General features: G+C 39.5%; 2 protein-coding genes across 4 annotated transcripts in view; one reads left to right on the forward strand and one right to left on the reverse strand.

The window, feature by feature from the left end:
- The window catches only part of LOC112047813 (catenin alpha), a 94756-nt gene that overhangs the window by 60226 nt on the left and 8735 nt on the right, over positions 1 to 25795 (forward strand). For 2 of the 3 annotated variants that reach the window (XM_024085068.2, XM_024085072.2), the window contains 7 exons: positions 15926 to 16077; positions 18650 to 18722; positions 19656 to 19723; positions 20310 to 20491; positions 21674 to 21779; positions 23259 to 23393; positions 23930 to 24046. In XM_024085068.2, coding sequence (XP_023940836.1) covers positions 15926 to 16077; positions 18650 to 18722; positions 19656 to 19723; positions 20310 to 20491; positions 21674 to 21779; positions 23259 to 23393; positions 23930 to 24046 — 833 coding nt within the window. Of the gene's footprint in view, positions 1 to 15925; positions 16078 to 16905; positions 16976 to 18649; positions 18723 to 19655; positions 19724 to 20309; positions 20492 to 21673; positions 21780 to 23258; positions 23394 to 23929; positions 24047 to 25795 lie in introns of all 3 variants that reach the window. The other variant, XM_024085071.2, reaches the window with a different exon arrangement.
- Positions 6658 to 12218, reverse strand: LOC128199682 (juvenile hormone esterase-like). Its single transcript, XM_052890232.1, has 3 exons — positions 9939 to 12218; positions 8113 to 9356; positions 6658 to 7598 (listed from the first exon to the last, which is right to left on the reverse strand). Exons 1-3 carry the CDS (start codon positions 10131 to 10133, stop codon positions 7403 to 7405), a joined length of 1635 nt encoding a protein of 544 aa, XP_052746192.1. The 5' UTR covers positions 10134 to 12218; the 3' UTR covers positions 6658 to 7402.

The raw sequence follows: 25795 nt of genomic DNA on the forward strand, positions 1-25795 counted from the left end.
ATAAATTTTAAATCGTAATACACACGTGTAATTGTAACACAATGAAACATCGATTCTATAGCTGTAGCTTGTATGAACACGTTTGATCATGATCATATAGTTTTGCCAGAGGGGTAACCTTTAACGAGGCAAGTCCTATAGAAGCTAATTAGTCTGAGGTTCAAATAAATCGTCCGTGTTTAGTGTTTGCTGTAATTTTTTCTGATTTTGACTCCAATTTTGATTGTATAAAACTGTAAGAGTGACAGCCCAGTGGATAATGGACCTCTGCCTCCGATTCCGGAGGGCGTAGGTTCGAATCCGGTACGGGGCGTTAACTTTTCAGTTGTGTGCATTTTAAGAAATTAAATATCACGTGTCTCAAACGGTGAAGGAAAACATCGTGAGGAAACCTGCATACCTGAGAATTTAATTAATTCTCTGCGTGTGAAGTCTGCCAATCCGCAGCGGGACAGCGAGGTAGACTATAGTCCTGACCCCTCTCATTCTCTCGTGCTCAACAGTGAGCCGAATATGGGTTGATAATGATGAAAACTGTATCACGGGTAATCTTAATATGTAAATGCGAAAGGTCATCACGAAATCTCGAAAGCCGCTTGATGTATAAAGTTGAAATTTGGCAGGGATGTAGTTTATAGTTAGTAGGTAGGCCGGATGCAAGAGGACGAAGTCGCGTGCCTGCGCTAGTAATAATATCAAAATAACTTACCCCAAATGGATTCTCCTCCCTGACTCTTCCATACGGTATACCCATAAACATGGAGTATTCCCCATCCTGTGCCTCCACCCCTCGGATCAAACCCACGGGGGCTTGCACCAGGGGGTCCACCCTGACCCTGGCGTCCACACAACCCAGTGCAACCAATACAGCTACCATCCACATCCTGCCGATGTATCTCGCGACAGTATGTGATGAATTCTGATTTACAACCGAATATATGGTTCTGTTTTTAGATTAGTATCTAACATGTAATCAAAGTATGATTGATAGGATATTATCTGTTCGAGATAGTTTGCGCATGTCTGGTATCTCATCTGATGGGTATCTATCTATCTACATATCTATACTTATAATAAAATTGGTCGATTTCTATTCATTTATTCGCAATTTGAGATTTTACTTATACCATTTGTAACACCAAACGTTACCGTGGCTTAACGGACGACAGCGCCATCTAGAATCCATACTTATAATACGAATTCTGTACATTTTGTACATTAAAGTTATTTTGAAAATTTTAGTTGGGGGGGCATTATATAATCGATACTGAAGGAAAAAATATTTTTTTTCGATTTCTTGTCTAATTATTGTTATTCGGTCAGCACGCTGAAACTACTGAATGAATTCAAATGAAACTTGGCACGGTTAAAGACCATAATACGGAGAAGGTTATAGGATACTTTTTATTGCGAAAATAAAATAAGAAGGGAGTGAAATAGGAGTTGAAAGTTTGTATGCAAAATCCTTCATTTTTAGAGTTACAGTTTTAAAAATTTGTTCATAAATCATTAAAAAATTTTGAAATATAATGGAATTCAAATTTTTTTTTTAATTAAAACTCTAAATAGGTGAATGGCTTGAAAGTTTACATTGATTTCCACGCGGACGAAGTCGCGGGCGTCCGCTAGTTTCTAAATAAACCTGCAAATGTGAGAAGAATTAAAAAAATTCTAATTATTCAAATCTTTTAACATAATAAATATAAAGGTTATAACAATTAATGATTATTTTAATTAGTATTCGATCCTTTTAGCCTCTGTTGGTTTGTCTTGAAGAACAACTCCCAGAACGCGAGCCTCTCCTTGAATGGTTTCTTCTTCATCGTCAGCTCGGAGTCCATGTCCAGGTAGTTGGTGGTGGCGTTGGTTGCTGGCAGCCATTTTGTGGGCAGCAGCTCTGTAGTCTGTGGCGTTGGGTCTCTGGAAGTACAATTGGTATTATGTATCATCTGCTTGTTTAGTCTGTCATCATCATCATATCAGCCGATGTTCGTCCACTGCAGGTTATAAGCCTTTTGTAGGCACACGAAGAACCTTGCGGTTTCCTTTGCGTAGTTCTTATTCACGTAAGAATACGGGGATGATATATAACCTATTACACTCAGAAATAACGTTGGTTTTTGTTGGTAAAAGAATTTTCAAAATCGGTTCATTAGATCCGAGATTATAACAACGTCTCAAACGTTACCCCTTAGTGGCCACAAACGCCGCCACAAGAAGCAAGAAGGGGCCACAAATGTAGCTGATGCGCGCGGCAGCCACTTGTGGCCGGTGGTCGACACTTGTGGCCGGTGGTTGCTACTTTTTAACCAATACATTCAGTATCATAAGCAGTGGCGTGTTGCGGCGTTTTGTGTCAGCGTTTAGTGGCCCGTGCGGGCCACAAGAAGCGAGCGGCGACGATCGTAGCGTGTGGCGGCCACCGGCGTCAACCGTGTGTGGCGAGTCCATCCGAAAACTATAGGAAATATGCCGGTAGCGGCGTTTTGTGATTGTGGCCGGTGGCCCGTGTGTGGGAGCCCTTAATAGTATTAGTACAGATAACAAATTGCCTCACCCATATTTAATGAAATTTGTCCATAAAGTTGTAACCCTATCAATCATTACTTGGTCTTCATCCGAGGGTGTACCTTCGTCTTCAGACATTTGGAATAAATACCCGAGCTCGTCCGCATGGGCCACGCCTTCCAATGTAATATTCAATTTATTTTTTATATAGTTTCTCCCTCCTTCATACGAAAACAGATACTGGAATACATTCCCTGGATTATTCTTCAAGTACTTTTGTATGGCCCACTGTATTGGGTAGTTGTAGTAGAAATCTGATTCGAAATCTATAATATCCGATCTTAGTTCATCAGTCAACTCCTCATCTCCTGTATAAAAACTTCTAACAATATCAACGTAGTCTTCAAAATCTTCATCCACATTAAACGTCTGTGCTAAAGTGTCTTTGAAATAGTTTTGTCTTTTAAAATAATCGCCAGGTCTGTTTTTATCTGTCATCAACGCTTCTCTGCTATTGTATCCCACTAAAACAGGCATTCCTCTTAGTTTAGGTATGTTAAGATTAACTGGATGTTCAGTTATTATACTTTCTATGCCATCTATTGGTTTTTCAACACAAGTTCTTAAATTAAGAGACAGTTGTGAGTATGCTCCTATAATTAAGTTTGGATCGGCTTGTACAAGGAAATTCAGTGCTCCATTGACGTCTTGTGTGGGAAAACCCAATTTATCAGCCATTTGTAATGCTGGCGTCACATCCACATCGGAAACACCTCCTGGTCTCAATGTAGTACCGCTCTGTATGATAGCTTTGTTGAACAGCTTCTCTTGCTTGGACAACAGATGCATTTCAATTGATCCAGCGCCAGCGCTCTCACCCATTATAGTAATTTTGGTGCTGTCTCCACCAAACGAAGCAATATTCTCCTTTATCCATCTCAATGCTAGCAGTTGGTCCTTTATGCCCTGGTTTCCTGGTACTTCTGGTATCCCCAAACACAGGAAACCGTACGGTCCCAGTCTGTAGTTCATCTGAATCACAATAACATTGTGTTGGATTAAATATTTGGGACCGTATTGGTGTCTCGATCCATAGCCAACTTGGTACGATCCACCGTGGATGTAGACCAGTACAGGCAGTTTGTTTTTAGATGTGGCCTTTGCTGGGACGTATATGTTTAGTTTAAGACAATCCAATGTACCGACAACTTCTTTACTGTTATCGTCCACTTGAGGACAGATTGAAGAGTCGTCGTTTGCTTCGTAGATCTCGGCAAATTCTGGATGTAAAGAAGCCACCTGAAAATGATTTTTGGTAAAGATTAGTTATCATAATCACGTCTCAAGGTGATGATACGTGATAGTCCAGTGGATATCCTCTGCCTTCGATTTGGAGGGCGTAGGTTCGAATTTGGCCGGAGGACCTTCGACTATTCAGTTATGTGCATTAAGAAATTAAATATGACGTGCCTCAAACGGTGAAGGTAACCTGTATACCAGATAATTTTTATGCATACCTTAATTCTCTAGGTGTGTGAGGTCTGCTAATCCACATTGGGCCAGCAGGGTGGACTAATCTCATCCTGCGAGGAGGCTCGTGCTCAATAGTGACCCGAATATGGGTTGTTAATGTTGACATATTTTAAAAAGCTCTTAATGACAGGTCCAACTCAGTAAAATTTACTAACAGCTATTTTAAAACTAGTACCTACATAAAAGAGTGAAAAAAAATCTCTTTTTTTTAAAAGAGCAACTTTTAAGTTTATCGCCGGCTCGTTTCAGCATAACCTTCCGAACCGATGGTAGAGTCGTCACAAATCAATGATTATTTAATACTATTGATTTACGTGACTATAAAATCACTGCAAAAAGTAATACGAATTTAGCTACACCAATGAGCCCACGTCATTCATAATTTTTTTACTTACATTATATATTTATGTAATTTTACCCTTCCTAAACACACAACTCGACATTGTAGACAATATTAAGGTATTATTTGTGTAAATAACTTTCTTTGCTTATTAAGCGACTAAATGAAATTAAGACAATTATGCACATGTCCACCTCACTTTTGATGCGTTAGTGCCATATCTCTAGTATGAAATATCGTTGTTACAAATAATCAAAATTTATGTTTTAAAAGTGCTCCTAAACTACTAGAACTGCTGTTACTAGAAATAAATGAAATGAAATAATGATTTTAAATACTCATAAAATAGCTTTAATAGCTCAATGCTAAAGCGGTCGGACTCATCACAGATGGGTGGTTCGATCCCCGCCCCGTTGGTCTATTGTCGTTCATTAGTTTATGAACAACTCATATTCGGCTCACTGTTGAGCACGAGTCTCCTCTCAAAATGAGAGGGGTTAGGCCTTAGTCCACCACGCTAGCTGGCTTGGCAGACTTTACACACCTCTAGGTGTTTTGAATTGGTAAATTCTCTGGTATGCAGGTTTCCTGACGATGTTTTCCTTCACCGTTTAAGACATGTGATATTTAATTTCTTAAAATGCGCACAACTGAAAAGTTGGAGGTGCATGCCCCGGACCGGATTCGAACCCACACCCTCCGGAATCGGAGGCAGATGTCATTTCCACTGGGCACTATTGTAGTACCCACTCCTAATACAGTCTTTCCCGACTAGTTGGAGGGAAATGGGAAAATTGGTAACATTTAAAATATATGGCAAATATTCGTTTAAAAAAACAAACTTACTCCAAAAGGGTTGCTTTCATCAACCTTTCCATACGGCACTCCGAGGAACATGTAATAGTCTCCCTCCTCAGCCCTCTCTCCCCTCACCAGACCCTGGCTGGTCTGCACCAGCGGGTCCAGGCGCTCCCTTCCCTGGCACACGCCCGCACACAGAACTGCACAGATTAACCACCACATCTTTAAGCCGCTTGAGTAAATGCTGATTCAGCAATACCTCTTGTGCTCCTACTGCCTCTACGATCTAAACTACAGTGAAGGTATGGTTCGGGCGGACACTTGAAAATATCAAGATAAATAATATCTTTATTCTATCTGAAGCCTTGTATGAGATACGGGATTTTGTTGACTTACCGTTTAAGGCAAACTAGCTGATGCCGCGCGGTTTCACCCGCGTGGTTCCCGTTCCCGTGGGAATATTGGGATAATATATAGCCTATAGCCTTCCTCGATAAATGGGCTATCTAACACTGAAAGAATTTTTCAAATCGGACCAGTAGTTCCTGAGATTAGCGCGTTCAAACAAACAAACAAACTTTTCAGCTTTATAATATTAGTATAGATAAATATCAACTAACTAACTGCTAACAAATACTGAAAAATCTCCATGTCTATGTCACAATTAAATAACATAATATGAAAGTATATATTTCTTATAACGGATCTTAGATCATTACACGTTAGAACTTGGACAGAGCCGTGATAGTCCAGTGGATATGACCTCTGCCTCCGATTCCGGAGGGTGTGGGGTTCGAATCCGATCCGGGGCATGCACCTCCAACTTTTCAGTTGTGTGCATTTTAAGAAAATAAATATCACGTGTTTCAATCGGTGAAGGAAAACATCGTGAGGAAACCTGCACACCAAAGAATTTCTTAATTCTCTGCGTGTGTGAAATTTGCCAATTCGCATTGGGCCAGCGTGCTGGACTATTGGCCTAACCCCTCTCATTCTGAGAGGAGACTCGAGCTCAGCAGTGAACCGTATATGGGTTGATACTTGTGATGAATGATGATAGAACTTGAAAATGAAATCTATATTAATCACACTATAATATTATAAAGCTGAAAAGTTTGTTTGTTTTGGTTGAACGCGCTAATCTCAGGAACTACTGGTACGATTTGAAATATTCTTTCAGTGTTAGATAGCCCATTTATCGAGGGAGGATATAGGCTATATATTATCTCTGTATTCCTACGGGAACGGGAACCACGCGGGTGAAATCGCGCGGCGTCAGCTAGTGCACTATAATATGTTTTTTTTTAATATTGTTATATTGTGATAAACAAAAACCTTAAACCTGAGTATCTTGTGGACTCTTCTCGGGCCAAGGCGCGTCTCGAAACCTCGTTTTAAGTTTTCGACTAAACGTAGGCGTCCACAAATCCGCATCGTAAGTATCGGATGCATCACATATACGGATTTTTAATTATACGTTACGAGTAGATTCGTGTGAATCGTACAATGCGGATCAGTGGACGCACTTGTATGACTTTCTATACAAAGAAAAATACTATACGTTTGATGCGATGCGTACGATACGTACGATGCGGATATGTGGTCGCCTACCAATTATTATCACCATTATTCTAATAACATTACCTGCTGACCTATTCACTACATTGGTCTTTATTATCAATTTTTTAAAATAAACATCAAATCAATTGACTAAATATCATTTACCTACTGTGTGATATCCACAAGTAAGCACCGGATGAGATTTTTATATAGAATCTAATTTCGTTAATATCAACTAGCATACGTCAAAGATAGTGAGTAAGCCTGCTGACGTTTCAAAAGTGCGTGTAACTAAGACTCGTCGTTAATCAACCCATATTCGGCTCACTGCTGAGCTCGAGTCTCCTGTCAGAATGAGAAGGGTTAAGCCAAAAGTCCACCATGCTGGGCCAATGCGGATTGGCAGACTTCACACACAGAATTGAGAAAATTCTCTGGTATGCTCGATGTTTTCCTTCACCGTTTGAGACACGTGATATTTAATTTCTTAAAATGCACACAACTGAAAAGTTGGAGGTGCATGCCCCAGAATTCGAACCTACACCCTTCATCGGAGGCAGAGGTCATATCCACTGGGTTATTACGGATCACAAAAGACCAAGACTAATTGAAACAAATTAATTTTGATTTTGAATATTATTTAATATTAACACGTCATGATCAATTATAATTAGTATTCAATCCAATCAGTCTGTTGTGGTTTGTCTTGAAAAACAGCTTCAGGAACGTGAGTCTCTCCTTGAACGGTTTCTTCTTCATCGTCAGCACGGAGTCCATGTCCAGGTAGTTGGCTGTGGCGTTGGTTCCTGGCAACCATTTTATGGGCAGCAGCTCTGTTGTCTGTGGTGTTGGGTCTCTGGAAATAGATGTAGAAGGTGTGAATACGGGGATAGCTTTCCTCGATAAATGGGATATCTAACACTGAAAGAATTTTCCAAATCGGACCAGTAGTTCCTGAGATTAGCGCGTTCATACAAACAATCTCTTCAGCTTACAATGTTAGTATAGATTCGTTAAATTCATCATCATCATCATTGTCTACCGATGAACATTTCTAGCCTCGGTCTCATAGTCCTAAGCTGCCAGTATCCAGCGGCTCCCACTTGCTGCAACCCACTTGATGTCATCAATGATCTAACGTCGTAATAAGGCCCACAGTTGTCGACACTTTAATTCACTATATTTGAATTTTCAGAACACTAAATTCAGGTAAGCTTCCCATATTCATAACCATGAATTAAGATTTAGACCTCAATTTTTAAACTGGATCTTATTACTACTATTTTAAGTTTACATTTAAATCTATATCCCTGTTTATAAATTAAGCGTTTATTCTTCTTTATGAATTATTTCTCATTTAAATTACTCACCCATATTTGACAAAGTTTGTCCACAAAGTGGTCATCCTGTCGATCATAAGCTGGTCTGCTTCCGTGGGTGTGCTCTCGTGTGCTGACATCTCAAACAGATAGCCAAGTTCGTCGGCATGTGCCACTCCCTTCTGCGTAATATTCAGCAAGTTCTTCATGACATTCCTCCCTCCCTCGTACGAAAACAAATACTGGAACAGATTCTCTGGTTCACTCTGTAAGTACTTCTCAATAGCCCTCTCTACGGGGAAGTTGAAATGATAATCTGTTTCGAAATCTATTATATTAGGCCTCACTTCTTCAGTCAATTCCTCGTCTCCGATATAAAAACTTCTAACCATGTCTACAAACTCTTCGAAGTCGTCATCTACATTAAAACAGAGCGCCAAAATGTCTCTAAAATAAGTTGGGCTTTTAAAATAATCGCTTGGATTACTTTTGTCGGTTCGCAGTGCTTCTCTGTTGTTGTATCCTACTAAAATAGGCATTCCTTTTACTTTGGGCACGTTTAGGTTTACTGGATATTCTGTTATAATACTTTCTATACCATCCATTGGTTTTTCAACACACGCTCGCAAAGTGAATCCTAGTGCTGAGTAAGCTCCAATGACCAAGTTTATATCGACTTGTGAAAGAAAATCTACCGCTTCGTAGACATCTTGCGTTGGGTAACCCAATTTGTCCGCCATTTGTAATGCTGGGGTCTCATCTGTATCGTAAACACCTTTGGGTTTGAGTGTGGTGCCGCTGTGTAGTATAGCTTTGCTGTAAAGCTTCTCTTGCTTTGACAATAGGTGTAGTTCCACCGATCCAGCGCCCGCGCTCTCACCCATTATAGTTATTTTGGCGCTGTCTCCACCAAACGAATCTATATTCTCCTTTATCCATCTCAATGCTATCAGTTGGTCCTTTATGCCCTGGTTTCCAGGCACTTCTGGTATCCCCAAGCACAGGAAACCGTACGGCCCGAGTCTGTAGTTTATGTGGACTACGATAACGTCGTGTGGGATCAGATACTTGGGGCCGTATTGGTGTCTCGAGCCATAGCCGGTTTGATACGATCCTCCGTAGATGTACACCAGTACGGGCAGCTTGTTTTGTGACGTCGCTGTGGTTGGCACGAAGACGTTCACTCGTAAACAGTCCAAGGTGCCGACCGCCGCTCCTGCTGATACTTGAGGACATATTGCGCTGTCGTCATTTGCATCGAATATATCTTCGTAAATTGGATGTGGGGACGCAACCTGAAATGGTTTTTCTTTGTTTATTAATGTGTTCTGTAATTTGTCTATTTTACATGGAATTGTGTCTAGATGTGTTAGGGTGACCAGAACATAATTTGCTAGCTCGTCAGTGGACTACACTGAAGATACGTTCTTTAGCGAACACAACTCATAAAGATCTTCTTATTACTAACCAAACCAAAGACAAGTAATGATAGTTGAAAGGTTGGATAGTGAGATAGGCTACTTTTTAAATCCGCCCACAACCCCTTAAAAGAGGTGGTGAAATTGATGGGACTTTTACGTAGATTTAAAGGTAGGAAGCTAAAAATCGCCAGAGGTAGGGTAGTATTGTGTAGTCAAGAAAGAAGCGTCAGCTAGTAACAACATAAAAGAGAAAAGTCATTACGAAATATTAAAACCACTTGACTTACAAAGATGAAAGCATGGAGTTTAACATCCGTAGAACGAATTTTCGACAGGGTCGGATTAAAGAGTTACAATGGCGGAGGAAGTCGCAGGCGTTCGCTGCGATTACATATATGAAGGTATCAGTTTGTTTATTAACTTACAAGCTTACAAAAAAAAAATAGCATAACTTACCCCAAAAGGGTTGTTTTCGTCAACCTTTCCATACGGTATTCCAAGGAACATGTAATAGTCTCCGTCCTCAGCCCTCTGCCCCCTGACCAGGCCGAGGCTGGTCTGCACCAGCGGGTCCAGGCGCTCTTGACCCTGACACACGCCCACACATACAACTGCGAAGACTAACCACCACATGTTAAGCCTGTTGAGCATTCAAATATCTAATGAATAAATTAACAACACACACTAGTCACCCCCATTTCTACTTTGTGAGATACCCGACTTACTGGGGGACAAGACGGGTTATGTGGGACTTACCACTAAAACCCCCTCGATAACCACCCTCAACGCACATTGCGTTGAGGGTGGTTACACTTAACGGCTCGGCACTCAACGGCTTCCATCTTAGACTGCATCGTCACTTACCATCAGGTGAGATTGTAGTCAAGGACTAACTTGTAAAGATTAAAAAAAACGCCTTCAAGTAATCGGTGTATATACAAAAAAAAACATGATACTCTAAAGACCTCTCCTCCTTTTTAAAATCGGTTAAATATTTGTTTACTTTAATTCTAGAATTATCATTGGGATTAAAAACTAAATGTGGGTTTAACTATCCCATCTAAACTAAACTAATACCTACTATAAATATTTAATAAGTTATGTTTACTTGTGTTTTTGGTCATCACTTGAAAGTATCACGATAAAGAATTATATCATGATTTTCTTTCACGTTTTGCGTGATGTACGGGACTATATTGAGCGCGTTGACTTCGCGATAAAAGCAAATGAATGACGGTTTCTACGCGGCATCGTACCGGAACGCTAAATCACTTGACGCCTTTGGTTGGTTAGGTCTAACACCAGACCAAACCAATTTGGAAAAACTTATAATCAACCCCTTTACTACGATTACTCTATTAGAAATGACGAATGATAATCCTATCGTACAAAATTCTGTCTTTTCTCCCGTTATCAAAATACCTATACACGTCACTCTATGTGAGTCATAATTCATCATTATCAACCCATATTCGACTCACTGCTGAGCTCGAGTCTCCTCTCAGAATGAGAGGGATTAGGCCAATAGTCCACCACGCTGGCCCAATGCGGATTGACAGACTTAACACACGCAGATAATTAAGAAAATTCTCTGGTATGCAGGTTCCCTCACGATGTTTTTTCTTCACCGTTTGAGACACGCGATATTTAATTTCTTTAAATGCACATAATTAAATAAGTTGGAGGTGCATGCACCGGACCGGATTCGAACCCATACCCTCTGAGATCGGAGACAGTGGTCATATCCACTGGGCTAACACGGCTTTCATCTCTATGTGAGGATGGAACATTTACATAACTATGCTTATATAAAAGTGAGTCTACTTGTTTATACGAGTATGTCACTAGCAGATAAATCCCGCGGGAACAGGGATTTTAACGGGATAAAAAGTAGCTCATATGTTAATCTATACTTATAATAAATCTGTAGAGAGGTCAATTCTGTACATGAAATATATTTCCAAATTAACTATCAGGGGGTGATTAGTGATCGATACTGATGCCAAAAATGCAATCAGTAAAATTTTTGTCTGTCTGTCTGTCTGTCTGTCTGTCTGTCTGTCTGTCTGTCTGTCTGTCTGTCTGTCTGTATGTTCTTTATAGAAACAAAAACTACTGGACGGATTTTAAAAAAACTTGGTACAATTATTCTACATACTCCTGGGCAGGTTATAGTATACTTTTCATTACGCTACGATCAATAGGAGCAGAGCAGTGAAGAGAAATGTTGAGAAAACGGGAGAAGTTACCCAATTTTTTAAGCTTCCGTCGCGTGTACAGTTTTAATGGTTAAAGCTACATAGAAATCATGTTTCACGGAAATGTTTTCCTTAAAATTATCTATAAAACACAACAACATATATATATGTCTATCTTTTATGGTTGACTCACAATAACATGTGTAACTCCCGATAGCTTAGCAGTTCGGATCTTTCTAATTATATTTGTCGACTCTTATGTTTATAACACTCATCACTCATCCCTAATTAAAAAAAATAACATTATTACCTATTTAATAGAAAAAAAATCATACAAATCGGTAAAGAAACACCAAAGTTATACATGAAATACGCTAAGCCATCCCGCGTGAATACTAATTCATGCTTTAAGGACTTTAAGGATTATTTTTGTGTAACGGTTGCCGCGCTCGATGCGACTCGCGGTGGGAGGAATAAATAAAGAAGTGCAGCCTTAATGAGTAGGGTAGGGGTAGGGTAGGGTAGGGGTAGGGCAGGGGTAGGGTAGGGTAGGGGTAGGGCAGGGGTAGGGTAGGGGTAGGGCAGGGGTAGGGTAGGGTAGGGGTAGGTTTGGAATAGGGTAGGGTAGTGGTAGGGTAGAGGTAGGTTAGGGTAGGGTAGGATAGGGGTAGTTGAAAGTTTACAACGACTTTCACGCGGACGAAGTCGCGGGCGTCCGCTAGTATAGAAAATAATCTGTCAGTTCATTAGTTGCGGCATGAAGGAGTAGCAAACATACACACACGAACTATCGCCTTTACACTTCTAGTATCAAATTTACGCTGCCCGAATCCGCCCCATATTCGGCCCCGTGTGTTTTCATATCTTGCGTAACGTAAGTGAGATACGCAATCTCCGACATCTCGATAGAGTTATCTCGTTCCCACTGCCCTCTGCTGAGTCAAGCTCGTCTGAGATTAGGCTTGAGCCTGATAAGTTGCAGGAGCAAACACTTATCTTATGAGTAAGTTATGTAGGTATTTATTTTATAAACAAACCAGCTGACGCCGCGTGGTTTCACTCGCGTGGTTCCCGTTCCCGTAGGAATACAGGGATAATACATAGCCTATAGTCTTCCTCGATAAATGGGCTATCTAACAATGAAAGAATTTTTCAAATCGGATCAGTAGTTCCTGAGATTAGCGCGTTCTAGCAATAGCTTTACAATTGATGCATTTATACCTTGCAATAATTTTTATAGGTACCTAATAAAAGAAATGAATATTACTTACAGCCAAAACACTGCAACTGTGAGCTTTATGTCACTCGTCGCTGTTTTATAGTGAAAGTGAAGTTAGTTCAAGTGTTCGCTGTTTGCTGTCTGCTCTTTATTAAAAAAAAATAATATTCATGTAATTTATCGCGAAAAAAAAACAGTGTTGACTAGCTCTGAAGTCTAGAACCAATATAGACTTCAATGAAACTTTAAACATAATTATTCGATACTTCTAGAACAAACACAATTTTTGAATTATATATAGCTAAAATAAAAGAATATGAGTCATGGTCAATTTTCTGAGAATAAATTTATTAATATACTAAAATGCGCCCCGGCTTCACCTGCGTTGTTCTCTTTCCCATGAGAATATGGGGATAAAATATAGCCCATGACAATCGAAAATAACGTCGCTTTCTATTGGTAAAAGAATTTTCAAAATCGGTTCAGTAGATCCTACAACCTCATAAACTTACATCATCATCATCGACCCATGTTCGGCTCACTGTTGAGCACGAGTCTCCTCTCAGAATGAGAGGGATTAAGCCCTTGTCAACTTTTGACTCAACATTCCACATATGTTGAATCAACTATTATTGTTCCGATAGTTGTTTCAGTCAATGGTCTTATAGCGAAAAGCTTCGACCAACACCTTAAGATGCTTTCACTTAACTGTCGGATCAAGAGTCGGATACAGAAGGCACTGATTCTTGAGACGGCGCGTATTGTGAGGAGGTTCCTCACTCTAGAGCCCTGGCCACCTGTTGCTTGGGCACTCAAATGTCCCGCAGCGGAAGGGTTGAATATTTATATAAATTTTTAATATTGTTTTGTTTCAAATTTTTAATTTTGTATTTGTAACATTGTTAAAAATTAAAAAAAAAAATGATTAAATGTCAGTATCCGTGACTTAAGCCTATCGACCTTGCCAAGCGATGCTGTAATGTTGTCTGACTTCCCAGTCCTAAGGTTAATTTGTTTTATGGCACTATACGAATATTAATTTGAATTATACTAATTCTGACAATACTTGGTCAAAGTCTATTCCATTTTACAACCGATGAAAAAACGGACAGAAGGTTATCAATTCAACGCGTGTATATATTTTGTCTTTTATGTATTCTTTTTTATGTTAATTAAAAGAATTACATGAAAAGACATTAACCGAGAAACCCAAATGCCTTGAATCATCACCGGCTTGGCACCTCAAACTGATCAGTAGGTAAAAAAATGTAACAATTCTCACGGTAACGGGAACTACTCGGGCGTCGGCTAGTTTATTATAGTTTATTTATTAGCAGACACAGTCAAGCTACTTTGACACTTACGCAACCAATCAATCGCAAGAAAGCTATCAGCGATAAACAGAGTTTTTATTCGCTTATGTATAAGACTAGCGGACGCCCGCGACTTCGTCCGCGTAAATTTCGATGTCAACTTTACTACTACCCCTACCCTACCCTACCCAACCCCTACATCTACCCTACCCCTACCCTACCCTACCCCTACCCCCAACCTACCCTTACCCCCACCCTACCCCTACCCTACCCCAAACCTACCCCTACCCTACCCCTACCTTACCTACACCCTACCCTCCCCGTGCCCTATCCCTTTCCTACCCCTATCCCACCCGTACCCCTATCTCACGCCTATCCTACCCCTACCCTACCACTTTCCTATCCTACCAGTACCTCTACCCTACCACTACCCTACCTCTACCCCTACCCTACCAATACCCTAAACCCGGCCCTAAACCTACCCAACCCCTACACTACCCCTACGCTTCCCTACCCGTACCCTACCCTGTAACTTCTCTATCTTACTCCTACCCTTAGCAAAATCGGTCCAGACCTTCGAGAGTGGTGGTATGACCAAGAGAAATAGAGACTTCTATGCTAATAATATAAAGAGGTAAAGTTCGTGTGGTTGTAGGAGGTAATCTCTGGATCTACTGGACCGATTTGGAAAATTGTTTTACCAATAGAAAGCTACATTATTTGTGAGTGTCATAGGCTATGTTTGATCCCCATATTCACACGGGAACGGGAACTACGTAAATGAAAGCGTCGGGCGTCATATAGCGGAATTTCTGCGTCTTTTAGAAATTTTGTATTATCTCCGAAACTATTTAAGTAATTAACATACTGTAAAGGGCAAATCTTATCTCCATAATATCCTTGTAATTATTAAATAATTTATTTTAATAAGGATTAAAGTTTAGTTGTATAAATAATGACGTAAACCTAAGTATATAAAAATAATAATTTTTAAAACACAAAAGGTACTATATCTGCTAATATATAGAAGATAGATATATGGTGTCACGGACTTTTTTGTAGAACTTTTAAAGATACATAAAGTCTCCATACATTAATTTCAATTTTACACAATAGTTAAGGCAGCGCATGCGAATAAGTCTGTTTAAGAGGATTTTCAGTCCGACCTGTATGACAAAAACTGTGATAACTCGGCTAATATAAATGATAACAATATAAAATATAGCCTATAGCACTTCCCGATAATATAGCATTCTACTGGTGAAAGAATTTTTAAAATCGGACCAGTAGTTCCGAAGATTACCCCATTTAAAAAATGTGACAAACTTACAAACTTACAAACTTTACCTCTTTATAATATTAGTATAGATAAGTTAACATGTATGACAGAATGACAAGACAGACGTAAGTCTCATTAAAAAATAATATATTCGAATGCAGTAATCTACATCATAGTGATGATGATGAACTCATCATTAATGTTCTTCTTCTTCTTCTTTTCCTGGGCCTTTTCCGCACTTGGCCACTAAGGTTTGGCCGTTGTACGTAGGTCCCTTCGGTGCTTGGTCCCCGCTGGAGTCACTCCAGCCAACCGAGCTCGCTCCAGAAGCTTAGCAGGCCGCCCAGGTCGCCGAACGCCTCATGGAGTGTTGCTGAGGATCCAATGTGTGCTGCGCGTTGTTCCGATCATTAATGTTATGTCATTTGTTGCAGTGATGTCCAAGTTCGCGGTGCGCGTGGACGCGGCCGTGTCGGCGCTGGGCGGCGGGGCGGGCGGCGGGCTCGACGAGAACGACTTCATAGACGCCTCGCGCCTCGTGTACGACGCCGTGCGCGAGATCCGTCGCGCTGTGCTCATGAACAGGGTACGTGGGGTACTGGACCGCTGTGCTGGTGACTGTTCAGAAGTAACACTGCTGGGCTGTTGACTTTTGAGGAGTTCTGTCATACTTCATAGACTTATGAAATTTTAAAAGCGTCCCTTATCTTAGTGTAACGACGCCGTGCTCATGAACAGGGTACGTGGGCTGCTGCACTGCTGTGCTGGTGACTATTCAGAAGTAACGCTGCAGTGCTGTTGACTTTTGAGGAGTTCTGTCATACTTCATAGACTTATCAGACTTCAAAAACGCCCTGTGTCTTAGTGTACGACGCCGTGCTCATGAACGGAGCACCTGAGCACGTTGATCCTTGGAGTCCTACTGTCAATCTGTCGAAAGTTGAGGAACTTTCTCATATCAGCTCTAGTTCCACTGTTGTGCCGTTGAGCGTTGAGGAATTATTTTATTCTAGGAGATATATTCTGTACCCCAACGTGGAATTCCAAGCCTACGACGCTTAACGTCGGTGTCACGGTGCCACCGGTTATTCCTGAGGTTCTAGCGCTTCTCATGGTAACAGCTATAAGCCCGTCATTGATCTTATAGAGATGATGATGATAGAGATGGTTTCAAAACTATGAAGCACATAATCAGACGTTTTCCTAGCGATCACGTCTCTGTTGTTACAAGAGGCCTACGTCCAGCAGTGGAAGTGAATCCACTGATAATTGTGATGATTATCTGTATGGGATAAGGAGGAACTGAACTGAACGTTCCAAATATAGTTTTTCAGTTCTCCTCTTTTTCTTTTGTCGTTTTGTCCCCCAACGTGCTGAAACAGTGGTGGTTAAAGTATCGCTGTCACCTGTGTAGGATGAGGAGGAACTGGACCCCGAGGACGTGGAGTTGGACGAGCACTACACCTTGGAGACGAGGAGCAAATGTGAGGAGGGGGGAGCTGGGGCATGACTGCTCGTCTCGTGGTGTTAGACCTTAGGTGCTGGATGTGGTAGATGTGACGGGCTAAAATAATGGAGATAGTGACCTTCCCTTGGAGGTCCCTTACATATTCTAAATTTGGATTATTAAAGTTTTTCGTCTTCAATGGAGATAGGGTCCTCCTAATTTAGGAGGACCTAACATGCAACCAACGAGATAATCTCGTGAATAGAACAAGACAAAATTCAACAAATGGCGACGCAAAAAAGAATCTAACTATCGACCTGCTTATAAATTATAAATAATTTATAAGCCCATTTTGGGACATGTCTTTTTGTCTATATTTCTTCTTCACTAATAGCAAAAGACATAGGCTTTTCTACTTCACTTTTTGGAGTGTCTGGTCCTAAATCCGTAGTTACGTATTATGCTGACGTCATAGCACAGTATGGTATGTAAGTATGAACTTAGGAGTAAAGAAGCATAGACTAAAAAACTTTCAGACGTTATAAATGACAAAGTGCTTCTCATAAGAGGTTCTGAGACCATCACATTTTTGTTTTTTGAGCTTCGGAAACCAAAAAAATTATTAAGTTTACTTCAGAATTTAAATGCGGCATACCACACCTTTAGATACCTCAAATATGTATCCATTCATTGTAATTGTCCTGTAACGATGAATGAATGTTATAAGTCGGCTGTGTATATTTCAAATTCGTCTCTTCAATTCGCGAAGCAAACCTTTGGGCATTGAATCTCTTTGTAGCCTCTTTTTAATTATTTTTCCTACTTTGTGTTCATAATTTATAACCATTTATATTATCTAAAACCAAAGTAATGTATTGCCACGTTGTATGGATGAAAGTACTAATTGGTTTAGACCTTTGCAAAATCTCCATTATATTAGCCCTTAACATGCACGCACTTAGCTGTCTTTGTAGAGTCCTTTTCATGATAGAAGTCTCCGCCGACGCGGAGCTAATGTCTTAATGGCGCTTATTCTCATTTGGTAATGGCGGTCTTATTATCGTTTGTATAAGGCGCTGTCAATTTTAGTTCAGGTTAGCGGTTCTTTTATGAAAAGGACTCTTCTATATGTTTTAACTTAGTCTTTGTCCAGTCGTCTGCAGGTGTCAGCATGTTTATGTCGTTCTAATATCGATCATCGCATGTTTTTGTGGTTTCTACATCTTACATCATGTTTTGTTTTTTATTTTATCATTTTATTTTGTGTTTTGTATATAGAGAACCAAAGATTAAAAAAATACCAGACGTTTTTGTTTAAATCTTGTAAGGTACTTTGGTTGTCTATATTTTTATTTGTGTTATCTCATTTGGTGTCATAACGGTTAATACAGGTTGGTTCGTATCTTAGTATAAAAAATGAATGAAATATTGGTTTTATAAAAAGAAAAAAAAAAATGTATTTAAAGCAGAAAATTTTTGACGATAACAGATAGATTTTCTCTACCTACTAAAGAAGAAAAAAGCAGTTACTCTTATTTTAGTGTGTCCGTCTGTAACAGTTCGCAAGGTAGTTAAGTGTAAAGATCAGCATTTATGAGTATGTCGTGTATTTCAAAGATACATAAATAACTTTGAATTTTTTATTTGTATCAATTCCGAACCACCCTGTATATGCCGTGTGCATGTCGTGACGTGTCGTGTGCATGTGTAGACCAGCGACGACCTGGACACGGACACGGAGTTCGAGCCCGTCGAGGACATGACCATGGAGACCAGGAGCCGATGTGAGTACGAATTACACTACATCACTCCGCTGAATGTGAAGGTCGAGTTACAGACTACACCACACCACTAAATGAAGGTCGAGTTACAGACTACACCACACTCTAAATGTGAAGGTCGAGTTGCAGACTCCACCACACAACCTCGCGTTCAACATGGTATACACATTCCACCACACCACACCGTTACAGACTGTGAGTCTGTTACACCGAACCACTTTCCAAGTGGAGTTACAAACCCACAACACCAAGAACCTACAGGCTGACACACTACCACATCACTCAACTTACACATCTAAGTTCTAACTTCCCTCTTATATAACGTATGTGAGTACTACACAAATTACATCACACCACTGTGAGTGTGATCTTACTAAATTCTAAAGGAGATGGTCCATTTTAGGTCCACTCTTGTACCCCGTATCATTATAATTTAAAAAATACAAGGATGTTATTAAAATTTATTAAAGTGAATAAATATAACTAAACAAAATTAAAACCCAAGTTTTGGAGTTATATCAAGATGGCGTCCTTAAAGCAACTATGACATGACAATTGACAGCAAACGTCAAATCGATTACTGCATTGAAAATGTCATCAATCCGCCATTATTACCCTAATAGTGTTGCATTTCTTGGGACATAATGAATATTATTTCGAAAAAATTAAAGTAAATTCGTAGATTTGTATAATTAAAAATAGTTAAAAAAAAATATTTTCTTTTATTTCCGCTAGGGTACAATGACTGGACCTGCATACAATTTTGGACCATCTCCTTTCCTCTCCTATATTGAAACGTGGAGGCTTAACCCTATAGTAATTCATACATGCATACAAGGCAAGGTAAACAAAAGGCTAAATACATAGATGTCAGTTTAACTATTATAATGTTATACGCATTTAAATAAAATAAAAGTGTAATTGTCGATGTCACAGCGAGCGCCCACACCGGCGAGCACGGCGTGGATGAGTACCCTGACATCAGCGGCATCACCAACGCCAGGGTGAGTTATTGGTATACTTTCACTTGCATTACTACGTATAATTATCAGCAAATCTCATCTTAAGTATCCACCAATCTGAGCAGAAAGCAAGTGTTTCCTAAATCCATTTAAACCTGAAACTATTATTTTGTAAAATAAGTGTTTTTGTCTAATTTAATGACATCATAGAGTGTTATAGAATACAATTCCATAAGGGGCCCAGAAAGGGCCGTACCCTATGTGATACGGTAGTCCTAAACATATGCATAAATTCCATAATTGGAGTACAATGTCTTTATTCATATCACATAAAGTACTATTATTTTTTGGTACAGTATGAAAGAACAGAAACAGTCCTATATTGCACTTCTTCCATGTTACAGGACGTTTGGAGTAATATTTACACTTTACACCATAAGTAAACAAATTGGTATCAAGGATACTTCATAATAATTTATTACATTTGATGTATCTTATGTGATACGGTAGATCGAAATGGGTTAAATATAGGAGAATGTATTCTTGTCTGTATACATTGACAAGGCATATTCTACCCTTGGCTGATCTCATCTATCAAAAAATTACGTCTCGTGGAATCTGTCGACAGGAAGCCATGCGCAAGATGACGGAGGAGGACAAGCGCAAGATCCTGCAGCAGGTGGAGCTGTTCCGGCGCGAGAAGATGACCTTCGACAACGAGGTGGCCAAGTGGGACGACGCCGGCAACGACATCATCATGCTGGCCAAGCACATGTGCATGATCATGCTGGAGATGACTGACTTCACCAGGTTAGTGACCTGTCTCACTGAAAATAAAAGACTTTGCTGTAGATCATACGACTAAAGTAAAACTTCTTGAAAAAAAAATACAGGTTTCCGATGAATTGGTAATCTCCTTCTATTATTGAAGTCCTTTAAAAAATACAAACCGCTATTTATGATTCTCAGGCACAACTGCATCGCAACAGGTTCTTGAAGTGTACAAAATGGGATTGTTTCAAAGTTCTCTATGAACGCCATCTACTGGTAGTTTAAAATAACAAACTTAAACTATGCTTGTAGATAGCAGCACGCATCGTCTATTTACTCGTAATGCGCTAACCAACTTACTTACTCCTCAGGTCAACGAGTGTAAAAAAAGAAAAAGTCCAAATACAGAAATGAAAAATGTGTTAAAAATCTTACATATTTTACTAGATTACCATTGGAATCCTTCCTTATTTTAGCTCATTTTCCCTAGAAAAATAAGCTAATTTCGTTATCTTCATACTGATCCAGCTTTACAATTAATGCATATTTCACTGATTGACATTAGTTGTCTTTGAATGTCATCGAATACAGAAACAGTAAATTTATTATATGCCAAACAGTCAGAGATTTTGACAAAATGTTTCAAATTTATGTGAAATACCCAGAAAAACTGTCAGATAATGCAATGAAAAAACAAACAGATACTTTCTAGTTGCGCAGATGCATCTTTAACAGTTAAGTTAGCTGATTCAGCCTAAGTAGAGTTTTGTGAAAAATTACCTCATGACATCTCCATCATCATCATCATTATATGTTCTAATTTATAGCCAATTTTCAGCTTTGTATCGCTTTAATTTTTTGGGCTCAAGCGTGTATGGAGACTGGGTTTCTCCTTTATTTCAAAAAACGTTTCAAAAATTACTTTAAAGATCTTGAAGGTGAGATTGTCCATCATCATCAGTCCATGCACGTCTACTGCTGGATATAGACTCTTGCATGGACTTCTAAACACCAGCATCCAACATCCCGGTTGTAGTCGCTGGTCCATCTAGTGGGGGCTCGCCATTCCTGCACCTCAGGACCCCAACCATCAGCTCTTCGAACAATGTGCCTTGTCCACTGGCCATTGCCACAAATTTGCTAAACACCATGATGTCGAGGCACGAGCATCTATAATGCTGATTATGTAAAGTTTGTGTAACATCAGTGGTATGTCCCCAGGGGGCGCGGACCTCTGAAGACCACGATGGACGTGATCAACGCCGCCAAGAAGATCTCCGAGGCCGGCACCAAGCTGGACAAGCTCACCAGGGAGATTGCTGAGCAGGTTTGACTTTGCTTGCACTTTGTACGAGCTCTAGATACTCGGGACTTGAATATTGATCTCTCTTCTTGCGTACTCTTGGTCGTTTGTTTGTTTGATTGAACGCGCTAATCTCAAGAACTACTGGTCCGAGTTGAAAAATACTTTCAGTGATAGATAGCCCATTTATCGAGGAAGGCTATAAGATATATTACATTTTCAAAAAAAATAGGGATCTTTGCTGATACTCCAATAAAGTAACACAAGGTGTCCAATAGTTTGTGTATGTATACTTTTTTTAATAATCCAAACGTCAAAAACGCTGTCGTCCATTTTGTGACGTCACACTGTCACTTGATGTACTAAACGTCAAACTAATTGTTGACTAATATTTTTGTCAAACGCTCCGTTTGTAAGGGATTTGTTATAGTGACGTCATGAAACTGTTGAAATATAGGCTGATGTTTGGCTCGTATTGTTTAAAACATATTTGAAAAATGAAACTTTCATGCAATCACGTCTCAAAAAATATGAAAAATATTTTTTCAATCTAAATATGACGTTAATGAATTATTTAAGGCCATTTTAAGAAAAAGTTTCCTATTGCTGAAGGTCGTGTCCTCATTCCAGTCCCTTCATTGCGTTGTAACTGAGAGTTAAAAAGAGCAACTGTTGAGTTTCTTGCCGGTATCTTCTCAGCAGAACCTGCCTTCCGAACCGGTGGTAGAATCTTTACAAATAGTCAACTGACGTGTCAAAAGTGCTTGTAAACTGAGCCTACTTGAAATATATGAGTTTTGATTTGATTTGACGAATCGGTTCCCAGCTTTTCTTATAGCCGCTATAAGACACCCATTAGTGATTTCACCTGGTCTAACCAGCGGCTAGGTGATCGGCTGCGAGGTCTTTTACCTTTCACTTTACCCACAAATGTCAGTTTGTCTGTCCAAGTTATGCAGGCAGCCAATATGACCAAAATAACTTAGAATCCTCTGATAACAGATAGTCTAGTGGTAATGGGAAGCTGTTTCAATCTATCCATGGTATATAGGGCATCCTTCTCCAACACCATATCACAAACGCGTCTATCTTTTTCATCGTCTATGCTTCGGAACCATAGAGAAATATACAGAATACTCCGAAAATTATGCGTATACATTTGATGGTAAATAATTTACATACTCGTACCCGGAACCATAGAGAAATATAGAAAAGACTTCGAAAGTTATGTGTATACAGTTGATGGTAAATACATACTCGTAATAGCGAAAGAAAACTGCAAAACTAAGGCATTAAGGGTGCTTAATGTCTTTGAACGTGTCGACTTGGCTTCGGCTAGCCAAGTTATAGCTTGGCAAATTCATTCGTAACACTCCCGATACCCCGCGCAGTTTTTTTCCCCCGTCGCCCGCATATCACGGGAGTTTCACCAACGAACTTGCCAAGCTATAACGCGTTTATCAGAGTCGATACGTGCTATAACCTCGAACGTTTCCCCCGCAGTGCCCGGAGTCGTCCACCAAGCAGGACCTGCTGGCGTACCTGCAGCGGATCGCGCTGTACTGCCACCAGATCCAGATCACCAGCAAGGTGAAGGCCGACGTGCAGAACATCTCCGGGGAGCTCATCGTCAGTGGGGTGAGTGGTTTATGAATGTAAACTATCGCGAGTGTTATTCATATTAATTGATTATGAGACACGGCTAAAACTCACGTGATATTAGCTCGGAGTATGCCCGATTAGTACTACTAGAGTAACCCATACGGGGCCCTTAGTCATGAGCTTTTGACGGCCTCCGTGGCGCAGTGGTATGCGCGGTGGATTTACAAAACGGAGGTCCTGGGTTCGATTCCCGGCTGGGCAGATTGAGATTTTCTTAATTTATCCAGGTCTGGCTGGTGGGAAGCTTCGGCCGTGGCTAGTTACCACCCTACCGGCAAAGACGTACCGCCAAGCGATTTAGCGTTCCGGTACGATGCCGTGTAGAAACCGAAAGGGGTGTGGATTTTCACACTCCCACTCCTCCTAACAAGTTAGCCCGCTTCCATCTTAGACTGCATCATCACTTACCATCAGGTGAGATTGTAGTCAAGGGCTAACTTGTAAAGAATAAATAAAAAAAAATATGGTATTTAACTTCTCCCACCTTCTGTTACACTTGTTTTCCATTTCAGTTGGACAGCGCCACGTCGCTCATCCAAGCGGCCAAGAACCTCATGAACGCGGTGGTGCTCACCGTCAAAGCCTCCTACGTCGCCTCCACCAAGTACACCCGCCAGGGCACCATCGCGGTGAGTACTTCACCCACCACGCCAAAATATTTTAAGCCCCTATCAGTCTATTACAATTAAACAATTGGACTTGTGGCTAAAGTTTTACAATTACTTAAGAGAAAACCTATTATGGTTTAAAACAGGTACTTTTTTATTAGAATCTGCTAGTTGAAGAGCTGGTGGACATTTTTGGGCAGGTATTTAAGGCTAGTTGAAAATTTCCTGTAATTCTTCTATACTATCTTAACATAGCACCTGGCAGGGAAGTAGTAAGCTAAATACCTCCAAATTGCAAAAAAAAATATCATAGAGGATAAAGTTTCATAACTAAAATAGAATATTTTAAAAGTCATCATTATTTAATTTCTTTGCAAAAACATTTTGCAAGCATCTGGCAAAGTCTTAGAATTGACTAAATAATCTGACTTATTTATTTTTTTAGGTAGGCCGACGCTCCGCGTTTTAACTCACATAGTTCCTGTTACCGTGAGAATACGGGAATAAATTATATCCTATGACACTCGTAAATAACGTGGCTATGTAGTGGTAAAAGAATTTTCAAAATCGGATATTTAATTTCAGAGATTACCCCTACAATACCACAAACTCTTTGTATTAGTAGAGGATAGATAAAATTAATATGCAAGGGATGTTTTACTCCCCAGCCAGTTCTTTAGTTTTGTGTATATCAGAGGTACAGGACAGGTTTTTAACTTGACCCAAATACCTATCCAAAAATGTCGACTAGCTCTTGGACTATTTTGGTAGTATAGGAGACGTTAAGGACAGGTTTTCAGTTTGCCTCAAATGCCTATCCAAAAATGACCACCAGCTCTTGGACTATGCCCTCCAAGACGGTAGTAGAGTTTCTACAAATAGTCTAAACTAAGACGTTTCAAAGTGTTTAAATGGGCCTGTACTTGAAGTATTTGCAATTTTAAATTTTACTTAAGAAATATATTTTGAAGGAAGTATTACTGCTATGCTTATTTTTGCCGCCAAAAACAACGCTGTGTTGGTGTGAAGGTTATGGTTGACATTACAGGCACACGGTGCCATTGTTATATCGTAACATTATAGCAGTCACGACAAATTAGGTCCATTATGACATTTTATCTTAATAGATGTCTCTATTGAATTTTCTTATATCAGTATGTCTACTGAATATATTGATAAGAAAAAATTAACTGAAATAAGAAAGCGATTTATGCAAAAAATCGATTTAAAATTACTTATTTAGATTATAATGTTCTATACAAAAACATTGATATTTTTAATTGAAGATTATTGACATGCAAAAACATACAATACAGTCAAACATAGAACCACTTCATATTAGAAGTTAGTTAAAATAAAGTACTATGAAAAAAAATAGCATAATATTTCAAAATTAGACTTAAGACATTTGTCTTGAGCTTTTATCCCTTAAGAAATATTATTTTTTTTATTTTAGTTAGTAAGTACGAGAAAGTTGTAATTTATTCTATTTTAGATAAATATAGTTCAAGTTCTATTATTCTATTCTATCGACTTTAATAGTTTTAGAATGGTTATATGGAATCTGAGGTACATTGTAGCAATATATGACGATAAAAATCACATTTATCATATATTTACCTCAATGACGAAAAAAATCACATTTACAGATATTTCAATTACTTCAATACAATCTTTAATAGCATTTTTTAAAATTATACTCTTGTTTATTAATCACTTTATTTGACTTGAACTAATAAACTTATAATATACCAAGTCAGTCCCTGTTTT

Source organism: Bicyclus anynana, chromosome 27 (assembly GCF_947172395.1).
Source record: "Bicyclus anynana chromosome 27, ilBicAnyn1.1, whole genome shotgun sequence".
In the NCBI taxonomy this organism is placed as follows: domain Eukaryota; kingdom Metazoa; phylum Arthropoda; class Insecta; order Lepidoptera; family Nymphalidae; genus Bicyclus; species Bicyclus anynana.